This window comes from Carcharodon carcharias, chromosome 3 (assembly GCF_017639515.1).
Source record: "Carcharodon carcharias isolate sCarCar2 chromosome 3, sCarCar2.pri, whole genome shotgun sequence".
Lineage (NCBI taxonomy): Eukaryota > Metazoa > Chordata > Chondrichthyes > Lamniformes > Lamnidae > Carcharodon > Carcharodon carcharias.
In genome coordinates this window covers 96,817,209-96,830,584 of record NC_054469.1, presented here as the reverse complement: position 1 = coordinate 96,830,584, position 13,376 = coordinate 96,817,209, and the positions used below count along the sequence as shown (strand labels likewise).

At 42.1% G+C, this 13,376-nt stretch overlaps 1 protein-coding gene across 1 annotated transcript in view; it reads left to right on the top strand.

Annotated features, from left to right (window-relative positions):
- LOC121276028 (spermatogenesis-associated protein 48) overlaps window positions 1-3,582 on the top strand; it is a 76,878-nt gene extending 73,296 nt beyond the window's left edge. The window contains exons 8-9 of the mRNA XM_041183969.1: window positions 2,417-2,524; window positions 3,459-3,582. Coding sequence (XP_041039903.1) covers window positions 2,417-2,524; window positions 3,459-3,582 — 232 coding nt within the window. The remainder of the gene's footprint in view (window positions 1-2,416; window positions 2,525-3,458) is intronic.
- The last annotated feature ends 9,794 nt before the right edge of the window (window positions 3,583-13,376 follow it).

The window sequence follows — 13,376 nt, the reverse complement described above, 5'->3', positions numbered from 1 at the left end:
TATGCCCTGTTGTCTGTGGTGACTCTGGTGGGCGTTCTCTGGAGGGTGAGACCTAGAGGGCCCCGGCCTGCTTTGGGTGTCCTGCTATAGGGCAGTACACCCTCCTTGGCCTGTGGAACTGGAGGTGGTGGAGTCACAGGATGAGGGGATTGGGATCGGTTGGATACTCCCGGAGACATTTGAGTGGATGGCCCCAGGGCATCCAGCTGCTGGTCCTCCTCCCTAAGGGTGCCTGAGGGCCCCTGGGTGACTCATTGGGGAGAAGGGGCAGCTGAAGTGAAATCGAGGTGCCCTGGACCCCTCTTGCATAGCCACTGCTGGATGCCACCAATGCCTAGAGCGATGGAGTGCAACCCCTGCAGCAGCACAGGCACTATGTCCTGGACCAAAGTCTCTATGCGGCCGCCATCCAACCGGTGTTGACCTTTGAGCGCTGGCATGCTGGTGCTATAACAGACTGAACACAGATAGACGTCATATGTTGAAATCTGTGCATGCAGCTGACAACCCTGCCTGATATTCCCCTGACTGTCATTGCCGCTTCACCAAAGTAGTTAGGACTGGGCCCTGAGGCTTGTCATCTCACTGGATTCAACGGAATCCTGGCCTCCAGCAGTCCTCCAAGTGCAAGCAACCTTGGATGTTCCTGCCTCCACCTGCTTTGAGCCACATTGTGTACTGTGCTCACCAGTTTGTGACCCCAAGCCTGCTCTAGAACTAGGTCCCACCGAGGTGTGTGTCTCTGCGTTGGTGGAGGGCGTGGGTGAGCGCTGTGACGGGTCTTCTCCACAACTTTGTTCAGTATCCTCATCTGAGATGTCCTCAGGGCTTAAGATGAGGGGTTGGCTCGTGGTCTATCTGAGGGGCTTTTCAAAGTTGTTTATGAAAGAGAGAGAAAATTAGTGCAAGGCAGGCAACTCGAAAACAGGATAATGGACTCAGAATCGTTGTCTGAGGGATCAGTTGGTGTAAGATCCACACTTAGGTGTGTGCCGCCAACCTCACCATCACCACATGAACTGTTCCAGTCCATTCTGCCAACTCAATAGCTCGCTCCTCAAAGGGAGTGAGGGACATTATTTCAGCTATGCCACCACCGGTCTGGGGCCTCTCCCCCCTACTGGGGGCGAGCTTGTCCTGCATTAAGACAGAGGGTGAGAGTGTGAGCAGGACGCAAGCCAAGGCAGAGGATAAGGATGCCTGTTTTGTGTGGGTGGTGAGTGGATGAGGACGCGAGCTACACAGGATATGAGCCTGGATGGAGATGTGTGTGTGAGAGAGTGAGTGATGCCATCGCTTGAGCTGGCAGTGTGTGAGATCCCTGCGGAGTGTCATTCTGCGAATGTCTGATGGTCTTGTTTGTGTTGAGAGTGCTGAGCTGGTTGACTTAGCCTGATGGAATGGTCTTTCTGCACTGGATGGCTGATGTCTTCTGTGTGGCATTGGCTACCGCCTCCCAAACCGCAGTTGTTACGTTTGTGGACCTCCTCTGGCCAGGTGTAGAGGACTTCCTGGCAGACATCAATGGCATCCAGAAGTGACCCAGCGAGGCGCCACTGAGCTTGGGTGAAGCATGTTTCTTCCCTTTGAGGCCATCTCAATTCTGTAGCAGTCCTGGGCTGCAGACATTCAGAAAGCTGTGCGTGCGTGCGGTTTAAATATGGTGCCCGGAGTGATGATTCACTGAGGTCTCAGCAGGGCGGGCATATCAGAAGCTGCTTGCCCACGATACGACATGTTTCCTGCTGATGCATATTTATTGAGATGGGAAGCCTTTGCGCCCAGCGGGAAAAACGCCATTTTTCCTGCCCACCATGGCACTTAGTGCGCAGGGGGGAAAACTCCACTTTATAACCTTAGATTATGAAGTAGTAGCTGGAATTCTAGTGTTTATTGCAATTGTTTCCTTCATATTTGCTGAAGAATTCTGCTTAAACATTTTACAGACTAGCTGAATTTTTAAATTTAAAGAAATACACTGTAACTTCTCCAGTCCAGAATGCTTGGGACCAAGTCTTTTCTGGATTTTGGAGTTTTCTGGATTATGGATTAATTTTAGAATGCCTAACAAGTGCGAGAACCAGAAAACACCATAGATATAAATATTTACTTGAAACATAAAACAGTGCTAAAACATTACAAAGCCGTATTTTTGTTTTCTCTTCCAAAAACTCTATCTTCCATGTTTCCACGCCCAAAGTACTGAGCTAAAATGATGCTGTGACATCGAGGGAATGCTTGGGTCTGCTCAAAACATTTCTGTACAACTGGTGTTTCTGAACAATAGTTTTCCAAACTGGAGAGGTTATAGTGTACTTCCATAAGCTTCATTTGTCTGAGCTTCATTTGATTTTGTTTCAGTTTATTCCTCCAGCAGAAATGCTATTTATTATCTATATTATTTTCCTTTCTTCAGTTGCCCAAATATACCTGGTTATACAGGTAAAAGACAATGGACTGGTACTGAAACTAATAAAGCTAACTTTTCAAGACTGTTCCATCCACCTGCAGAACGAGTATGTGGGTAAGTAGTTAACTTCACTGATTCTATTCATCATTTACATAGAGCTAATGATGCAGTGCCAGGAGTACAACAAAAATAATGAAATAAGCTGTCTTTACAATATAATGTGGCACACTGTGTTGAACTTGCATAACCATGATTGATCAACCAATTTAAAGATTTTTGTGGAGCTCCATATGCATTGAGAGCACCAGAGGATTGGGGACCAGAATTTTGGGCCCAGCTGCTGTTGAAGAACTTCTCACTGCCTCGAAAAGTACCATCACTTTTTAAATAGCAACATGTCCTGTCCCCTTAACATGTAAATGTTAAGTATGTTACACATACCGTAACTAAAGCTAACCTTAAAATCCAAACTGATATTGTCTTTAAGTGGTATACTGGGTCTCTGTGTGCACATTCAAAATGTGTGTTTCACTACAAGTTAGGCTTCCAAAGACCAACATCACCATCTGCTGATGGAAAAGCTGAATTTCATTTAACAAGGTTTTTTTTAAGAGACTTAAAGGCCTTGGCACCTCAATGTTTCACCATGAATGGTTGATTTAACTTGAATTAATTTAAATCATACCCATCTTAAGAATCCAACCTCACTGAAAATACTATGTTTTTTAAATGACATAACAATCCTACCTAAATGCTATTTTAAGATATGTCAGTTTTTAGATTTATTTTCTATGGTTGGTGCTTACTGCAAGAAGTGTAAATGCAAGCCCGAATCACCAAAATGCGCACTGTCAAACATTCTGAAAAAAATTAATCAGTAGACATTCATAGAAATATGCATTTTTTTTCCTTTTTATTTGTCCCTGGCCTGCAAAAGTTCCTGGCTTACAGAGCAAGTACTAATAAATGCTAGTAAAATGCAGGGAGTAGGGTTAACATGAAGTACAAAAGTTTATAAAAATCATATTGTAACCTTTTTTTCTTCCAGAATTCCACATGGCTCTGAAAAGCAGTCAAAATATAGGCATCAATCACCCTTTTCTAAGATGATCACAACAGTTTCACCTTACAACCCCTTTAATACGAAAACATCCAAAGCAATTCTTTTATAAATAAATAAATATAATTATATTTGCATGTGAGACCTGTGTGAAAACTATGATTGCATGTGGATTTTGTTTTTAAGTCTAGATTATGAAATTAATCTCTTTATTAAAGCTGCTTTCTCAGTACCATCAATTTTCTCCCCATTTCCCCTGAAGGCAAGTTACTTCTGCCAGCTTATGGACAGTGGACGTTCGGCAGATTATTCAATAATTGGAGACGTCACATCTGATCCATATAAATGTACGTTACAGCAAGAGCCATTGAATAGCAGGGGCCCTGTCTAAATTAAACAATAGAGACACTGGGGCAGATCTTGCTAGAAAAATAATGGATGTTACCAATGCACACATTATTAACGTGCAAATCAACGAGTAAATTCAGGGAATTAGGTGATATGCTGCCAGTTGCAAATCTCCAGAACTTGGTGGTCAATTTACATTGCTTCCCCATTACTTCTCTCAAATAGCACCTTGCCCTTAGCTTCCCCATTATTTTAAGAACTTGCTGGGTTTTCACATAAATTGAATTAAACCTGTTGCATAAAATTAATTCTGGTAATTAAGCTTAAATATATTTTTAACAATAATTAATGCAATGCCAATCAACCTCACTGGGGCAGAAATTGAACAATTTATATTGGGGAGTCTCAATTCTTCAAATAGTAAATTTTTTTCTTAGAGATTTAAAAATTGTTTTCTTTTAAATTCTTACTTCTCTGTCCTGTCTCGTTTTTCTCTCAATGGAATTTATTTTCCCTCTCTTTTGCTTTAATATTTACTGGGGTGGGGTTTTGGAGTTGGACAAGGAGTTATAGTTGAGAAAACCAAAAATGTGAGTTTCCTCATGCATTGGGGACTTTTATCTCCAGAGCACCTGTGTATTTTCTTCCCAGGTTCTCTACCTAAAACCCAGCCTCATTGACAGGTTTTGATGTCTGTCAGATCGCCTAGGACCCAGAGATTTAGTGATGGGGGTGGGGAGAGATTTTTGGGCTGTGGGGCTAGAGGGAGACACATTGCAGGGCCATTGCATGGGGCTTGTGGAAAATGACATCACGGCAGGCAATGAAGCAAGTCAGTGATCGTGGGTGGGCGTCGTTGGAGTTTATGGAGGTGAGGGGGACCTGTTTACAGAGTTAACTTATTTGGACAGGATGAAACACACTTGCTCCTCCTGGCCCACAAGTAGTGTTACAATTGCAGTTACCAGATCGATCCAGTCCTTCTCATGTCATTTTACTTCCTGGTTCCCCAAGGCATTGGAAACCCAACCGATAAGATCTATAAGTAGAAACCATTTTTGAAATGGAGGTGTGTAGCCTCTTCAAAAGAGAGGATTGGTTGTCCACCCCTCATCCCACTGCCATTAAAACTGGAAATAGGGTTGACTCAGGGTAGATTAGATTCATGTTTGTATTTTTATTTAATTTATATTTCCCACCCGACCCAAGAATATTTTTGTAGTTGTATCCTTTATTTATCTTTGTATACCTGATTTGACTGTAATTCACTAATTCTAATTCACCCTCCTCAGTAGTGCCTCTGTGTCTTTCTCAATCCTTAAATCTCATTGATTAAGGATGTTGTTGATCCCACCATTCAGTGAGGTCCCAGATAGCGGGCTGCCCTCACCACACGATTATCAGCTCGCAGTTCCAGCAAGTTATGGTGCAAGACATTTCTGAACAGAATGGTGCAGAAAAAGCCTAAACAACAGGACTTGCCACGAGATGCTCCACTGCAGCAAGATTCCACCCCTTGAATCTTGTTCCTCTTTGTGGATATTGGGTTAAAAGCTGTTTCAGAGACAGCTGGTATGAAATTGAATGACTCAAAATTTGGTCATGCCATGCAGGCAAAATTTTAAATGCTTTGAACTCATTGTTACCACAGTGGTGAATAAGCCATAGCTGCTTCCCTATAGAGAGAGATGAAAAATGAATTGTCAAATCACTTGAAGCTGTCTTTGTCTACCAATGATTTGAACTTATGGATCACTTCTGACTTATAAACATCCCAAAGCACTACATAGAGAAGAGATGGACACAGCGCAGTAGTAATAGTTTGGTTAGATGGCCGAATAAATATGTGTTGAGGCAATTTTTAAAGGCAAGGAGAGAAGGATTTAGAGAGGAAGTTTCAGAGATCAGGATTAAAATGACTGAAGATTTTGCCATTGATCGCAGGATGGAGGTTGGGGAGGGATTGCACAGAGAGTGGTGAATCTATGGAATTCATTGCCGCAGAAGGCTGTGGAGGCCAGGTCATTGAGTGTATTTAAGACTGAGATAGATAGGTTCTTGATTGGTAAGGGGATCAAAGGTTACAGGAAGAAGGCGGGAGAATGGGGTTAAGAAACTTATCAGCCATGATTGAATGGAGGAGCAGACGCGATGGGCCGAATGGCCTAATTTCTGCTCCTGTGTCTTATGGTCTTATGCATGTAAGATCAGAATTGGAGAATTAAAATGCCTGGAGATAAAGGTAAATAAGGTTATTGACATGGCTAAAGTTTGAACTCAATCAGTTAGGGTATAGAAAGTCAAAGATAGTTGATAATCTTGGGTGATGGGTGAGCAGGATTGTGTGTGAAAGGATGTGGCAATCGAGTTTGGAACAAGTTAGCATTTTTGTAGATGGCACAATGCAGTGTGTTTTTGTGAAGTCAAGTCTTGAAGTTACAAAAGCTTGCATATGGATTTCAGACTGCTAAGTTCCTAATAATAGATCGTCTGTCTGAGCCCTGTGTTGTCTATTGCACAACGTAAGACTAACACATGCTCAGCTGCAGGCAGTCATTATGGAACTAACTTTATTTATACCTCCCAAACAGAGAGGGCAGCAGAGAGGGCAACCTCTGGTATAAACTGCAAACCAACTCCTCAAAACCTCAATATTCTTGGCACTTGTGGTATTGGGCACAGACTCAACATTTATCCACTTGCTATAGCTATTGACCAAAACAAGGTACCCTCTCGCTTCTACTTCAAAGAAATTGGAATGCGCTCGATCCCACAGTTTTCTTGTGTTTGACCATGGAATGAAAGGAACTTTGGTTGGATCATTTTTCATTCTGAGATGCACGTTACAACTTTGCACCAGTTCTTCCATATTTCTGTATATCTTTGGATACAAAAAGTAGCTTCTTCCTATTGCTTTCATATGGACTATCCCTGTGTGTTCTTGATTAAGTTCCTCTAACAATCTGTCTTTAAATCTTGGGGAAATAATGACTCTTAAACACTGTAGGAGACAGCCTCGATCTGCACTCAGTTCTTTTCTATGTGTGAAATATCCCTGCAGTTTCTCATCATCACACTCTTTAGGCCAGACATTCATGACATAGTTGAACACTTTCCTAAGTACCACCCCTTCACCTCTTCACTAATTTCTCTGGCAAACACCGGTGTGTCATTTGTGTACGTAAAATAATTCACAGGCAATTCAGTGGCTTGAAATGAATCAATCTTCACAGGAAATCTCGAAAGAACATCTGCATGTGCATGATCAGCTGACTTATGATATTTAATACTGTACTGATGGCCAATTTTATCCCCTTTACTCAAAGACCACTTCATGCTCTCTTAGAAGTTCCTAAATGTCAAACGTGCTCTTACTGCTCCCTACTGTAAATAACTCAATCCAGTTTAATCGTATTTTCTTAAGCTAATTCATTCTCATCAGGGAGACTTTGTTCCCTCCTCCTACTACCAACAGCAAGTACCAGGATCATATTCCACTCTAATACTAACTTCACCCAACATGGCAATATTGTTATTGGAATAACTAGTCAGAATCATACCAGTTTTGCATAAGGGAATGTGACTTAGGGACTTCTTGTATTCTCCTTCCGAGACTACAGACACTGCTGCAGCTTTATCAACAATGAAAGTAAATTGTAAATCTCCGCATTTCATTTTCACCGTGGGCATTGGAATTATATCTTCGGCCCTTTTACCTTCATCTTCCATGTGCTGTTTTTCTTGTTCTCTGGCTGAGTACAACTCTTGGTTATCCTGCTTAATAACATCAACTTAATTTCCACATCGATCATATGCACATTCAAGGGTATTCAGACCCCTGAACTAGCTTTAGATCTATCATGCCTCAACTTGGTGCATATCTGTGACGTGGAGCTTTACATGACCTGGAGCATTGTTGTTTCCCTACGTATACATGTCGTCTGGATATGACCGCATTTCCCACGTGCATTGCACTTTGGAAATAGGACATTTAAATGATTGGTGGCTACCATGGCAATGATAACATGTAAATTTCTGACTCTGAGTCTGTGAATTTAACTGTTATTGCCTGGATCTCACTGAAATCCAGTCAACCTCCCTGCCAGTTTTGGAAAATAATTCCCTTGCAGTTTGCAACTCTCTGCCATTTCTGTGGCTGTGGCCTCATCACAAGCCTCCTTCCATGTCAGTTTATTGCCTTTGCTTAAAAGCTTGTTTTATTGTTCTCTAAATCTCCTGTGAATGTGTTTCTGAGGTCAATTTCTAGGTTTGCACCATATGCACGGTGATGAGAGAGTTTCTTTACTTCAAGAATGTAATCAGCAACAATCTGACTTGGCAACTGCTTCCTTTCATGGAATGTGACTCAAGTGCAAGCTCATTCATGGTTGTGCTGTATAATTAGCCCAGAATTTCATTAATTTCCACATGTTCCACCAAATTGGGGTCTCGGACAACATTGGTTAGACACCACCTCAAAACATCTGGCTCAATCATGGTGAGGAAAACATTTACATTACACTCATCTCAAATTTTATTTCCTTTCAGCCAAATGTATAAATTTTGTTTGTAATTCTTCTTAGGGTGGGTGTTCAATTCCCTCATTGTCCGCAAATATACCTTCACTACCATTTTTTGGATTATGTAGCATACTGACTCACGTGTACCTGAACACAATGTGCAGACATAGAGCAATCTTTCAAATCACTCAAACTTCTTCAAAATCAACTTTAGGAGTTTTAAAAAGTGTGTCACAATGGTCTTGTGGCAGAAGCAAAAGTTGGAGTGACTTCTGCTGGAGAGCAGGGTGGCTGAACACGTGAGGCCTTGCTCTGTTTAATTAATTATGCAGTCGTGAGGAGAACATTGAATGTCGTGGCAGGACAGACGGGAAGCGGCCTGCTCTGCCATCACCTCATAGGCTCCAACACCCAGGTGCCATATTTGAAAGACAGCATTCACTCTTCCACTCTAGGCTTGTTGATTCCCCCCACGGTCCTGCCTTGGTCTCACCCCTCCCCTGTGCCCAGCCTTGGTACAGCTTGTGTGACAGGCAGCTGATATCTTGTAACAGTGTGAAAGGAAAATGAAAGCAACATCTACTGACCTGAAAGTCCAGGAAGCCTAACCTTGCCAGGTGCATGCAACTTATGCACAGCCGTGAAACAGAACTTTCTAAACTCCCGCTGGCAGGGCACTAAATTTGGATGGGGGGTACAAGATTCCCATGTGTTGGGCTTTTAATGAGTATTCATGAGGTGCAAATGAGGTTCCCAACATAGGTGAGCAAGAACACGATCTGCCTTTAAGCTGCCATGAAAGTCGAGAGAACAAGATTCCAAACTAATTTCCCGATGTCGGGAAACTGGTTTTTGGCCTCCCATCAAATCTTGATTCCACGCCTGCCTCGCTTTCCACTGCTGGTGGGAGCAGAAAATTCCACCCCAGCTTTCTGTTGTGAATTGTACTGAGTAAGACTAGCAGACGGCCATTATTAAAATAGTTATATCTATACCTCCCTAACAGAAGAGAGAGGGCAGCTCTAAAGTATACTATACCCTGGATTTATAGGCTAATACTTACTGCAGGGTGATCTATAATTTAGGCAAGAATACTGGAAGTGGGATCAGTTCTTTGTTCAGGACCAACTTTTTGGAGGGCTATAAATAAAAGAAATGGAAAATTATGGAGTGCATTAATTTTGAAGAATAATTTTTCTAATAATGTGATTTCCTATCTCCCAAGATTTATAATTGGGGGTCCCTCAGATTCTGTACATGGGTTGACTCATAACCTAACTTTACTCATCTGAACTGCTGAGATTTTCATGGCACATAATAGTGAAGATTCTCATATGGCATTTTGAATCTGATGTAAGTCACCCAGTTTCACAGCTCACAATGTCTACCAGGGCAAGTGAAAAAACAAAATTGTACCTCAAGGAGGTGTGAATGGCGCCACCAACTTCTTTGTCATTTCATTTCTCCTGTCTTCCACCCGATCATTGATCATTTTTTTGTTTTTCTCCACCCTTTCCCTTTTCACTTACTTAAAACCTATTACATTTTTAACTTGTTTCAGTTCTGTTAAAATCAACCAGAAATGTTGAGCTGAATTTTACTAGCTGCCAGCAGGTGGGCTAGGAGGTGCCAGGAATGTTAAAACTGGGAAGCCAGGTTGGATCCGCTCTCCAACGCAGTCTCGCCAAGGCATTTTACCGATGGCAAGATCGCAAGCAGACCAACTGCCCGCCTCAAGAGGCATACAGCCAATTTACAAAGTTAAAGGCCCTATTAAGGGCCATTTTACATTGCCGTCAGCATTTTGCCAATGGCATGATGACCCTCCCACTGGATGCTTAGGCTGCCAGCTTTTCACCCTGGCATCAGGATCCTCACTCACCTGTTAAAATGCAGCCTGTTAACTCTTTTTCTCTCTCGACAGATGCTCCTTGGATATTAATCATGTTATGCTGCCTCTTCAAAGATGTAATTTACTGTATCTGGTGGATAAATTTTACATGTGATATCCATTTTCCCTCAATTTACTTGAACTCTTTTCGGTTCGTGGAATTCTTAGTAGCTATCTGAGCACTTTGGCTTTGGATGATAGTTTAAAACGGTAGTCAGTGGAAATTAAAATAGGGGGAGATCTCATCTGTTTTACAGTAGCACACAAAGTCAGTTTTACTCCCTTTATGTTTACACTCAGGCCCTGTCTTCTGATATAGTCAGGTGCTTTCAATATTGTGTAGTTTTAGCCCTTGATTTTAAGGGAATTTCAATATGTTGGTGTCATATAGCGGCAGAGGACTAATCAAATGATCTTAAGAAGGCTTGACCATATTAGAGGCCATGGTATGACCAGAGAGCATTACAATAAGGAGCTGCTATAAGTAACTATATGCTATATGTAATTTACAAAGTTAAAGGCCCTCCAAAGGACCATTTTACATTGCCATCGGCATTTTGCCAATGCCATGCCAACCCTTCTGCTGGATGGCAAGGCTGCCAGCCTGGAGGTAGGGAGGCTCCATGGGCCAAAGGTTCATGACCCATTCCTGGAATGAAAGGCCAGTCTTATGAAGGAAGGTTGAACAAGTTAGGCCTGTACTCATTAGAGTTTAGAAGAATGAGAGATTATCTTATTAGAATATGTAGGATCCTGAGGGGCTTGATAGGGTGGATGTTGGGAGGGCCTTTTCCAGAATCTAAGACCCTAGGGGCAGAAATCCCAAATCCCAGATCCTTGAGAGCTCCTGGCCAATCAGAGGCTGGCAGCTCTCCATTGCTGGCAATGCCATCAGGAGGGGTGGCTTCTGCTGGTAATGCTCTCAGGACTTCACCAGGGATTGTCCCTGGATCCCTAGACACAGGTGAGTGGAGCAGGATGGGGAGGGGGTTGCTAGAGAAGGCGGTGCTGGGGAGTCAGGGGCAAGAGTAGGGTTGCCTTTCACTGCCACCCTTCCCCTACCCCAATCTCCCCAATGCCGAGCCCATCGATCAGACACTGAGTGCCTATGAATGAGGGATCCCCCCTCCCCCAACCCACGAGGTCACAGCCAAGACAGGGTTTGCTGGATGATCTTTGGGAGACACAAGAGAGCTGTATGACCCCATTTGATCGCTAAGCCACCATTAAATTCTGGTGGGCTCTGGAATAATTGATGTCAAGTGACTCTTTAGTGAGCCTCAACTTATGTGCATCAGCCCTTTCCCACATCCATCTTAATCATGGAAGGTTTTCCTGTAACCTGCAAACTGAAGTGCAGCCTCCCATGTAATTTAGTGGGCCTGGCCATCGTGTTTCCAGCCGTGTGAAGCTGGATCAAATTCCACCAAATGTGTTAGTGAGTGAAGTTTATGTTTGCATGAAAGGAGAGAAACCTTAGCTTACTAAAAGAACACTGGTTATCTTAGAGTGATTAGATTGGAAAAAATGAGAGAAAGGTCATTGTTAACAAGTCACGTCTTGGCCCTGTGTGACCAGTTATCTTATATGAACTTGACAATGAGGTGATAGCCCCCAAATTATATCCATATATAATTTAACTTTTATAAAAGTTAATGCAGCTGGATTTATTCCATTCTGATTCACATTTTGCCAGCAATAGATATCCCACAGATAGACCAGACAGCTTGTTTCATATTAGTGTATGGTAATATTGATGCTGAGTTTTCTCACAGGCTGCAGAACTGTCATATGTCAGTGGGATGAGATTTCTGCCCACTGGTCACATGTACCATTGACTATTTTGGAATTCCAGGGGTTGAGCTATTTGCATAAAGTGGGTGTATCAATGCACATAGGATGCCTAATAAGTAGGGGTAGGAAATAATGTGCCAAGTGCTGGGTGCTAGCCAATGTGACCAAGGAAGCTTAGCAGAGGAAAGAACTTTTCTGAGAAGCAGCTTTTCTTACAGCAATCAACTGCTTTTCATCTGACTACCATAAGGAAATGTCATATTGGTGAGCCCTACTTCCACCATCAGACAGGCATTGTAGACGTACATTGCACTGTTGTTCATGTAGATATACAAGGCACTTTTGTTCATGTAGATATACAATGCGCTGTTGTTCATGTAGATATACAGGGCACTGAGGCGGAAGTGGAAGAGCCAGAGGTAGAATTAATGGGAATTGTGCCATTTGATATGATCTTGTTGCTCATGGCCATAGTTTTTACATAAGCAGAAAAAGGACAAAATGTAAGAAATGCCTATCTCCCTCCCAGTAATCACCAGAATATCCAAAGCTGGGTGCAGACCTTGTGGAAATGGGTCACACCCTAATTTCCACACAGATCCCACCCACCCCCAATAACACCCCATGTGTACCAAGGATGTTTTTTGCCAAATAATCCTGTACAGTTAGACTTATAACCTTGCTAGTGTATATTTGTTCTTGTATTCTTTGGATTGTGTTTTCTATCAGTTTCTCTGGTGATTCTAACAGTGGCTAGGAATGTAATATTATGAGATTCATACTTTTTTTCTCTTTTTCATATCATAGGGAAAGGGAATTCTAAGGCGGTTATGGTAAATCAACAGGAACTAACTTTGGGCATTTTGAAAGATTGAGTGTCTTTGTTATTCACTTCAAGAGCCATTATAGCTTTAGGACAAAAGGTTATTTGAGGTTAATTAAGAAACTGTTCAAAACAGCAGAATAGGAAAATTAAGATAATGGGGTTATTTTTAAAAGAAAAGAAAGGTACAGTTGGCAAAAGTATTATGAAGAAAATATTAAACATTAATTTTCATTAAATGCTTAAAATTTAATTCAGATAATGGTTAAATTTTGAACATAAATGCTCAAATAAATTGGGGTAGAGCTTCCACTCAGCTGGGCTATTTTTTTCAAAGCAATTAACTTTAAGTCAGTGTAACCCATGCAAAAGATTGCGGAATTTTACATGCAAATTACATTCAGCACTGTTTAAGTTTCTACAGTCTTGTGCACTAGTTTAAAAAACAATGCATTAGAAGTTGGCGCCAACCTCAAAACTGGCCACAGCCCCAGTCAATCAACATTGCCAGTTTCCTCTAATTGCACTCA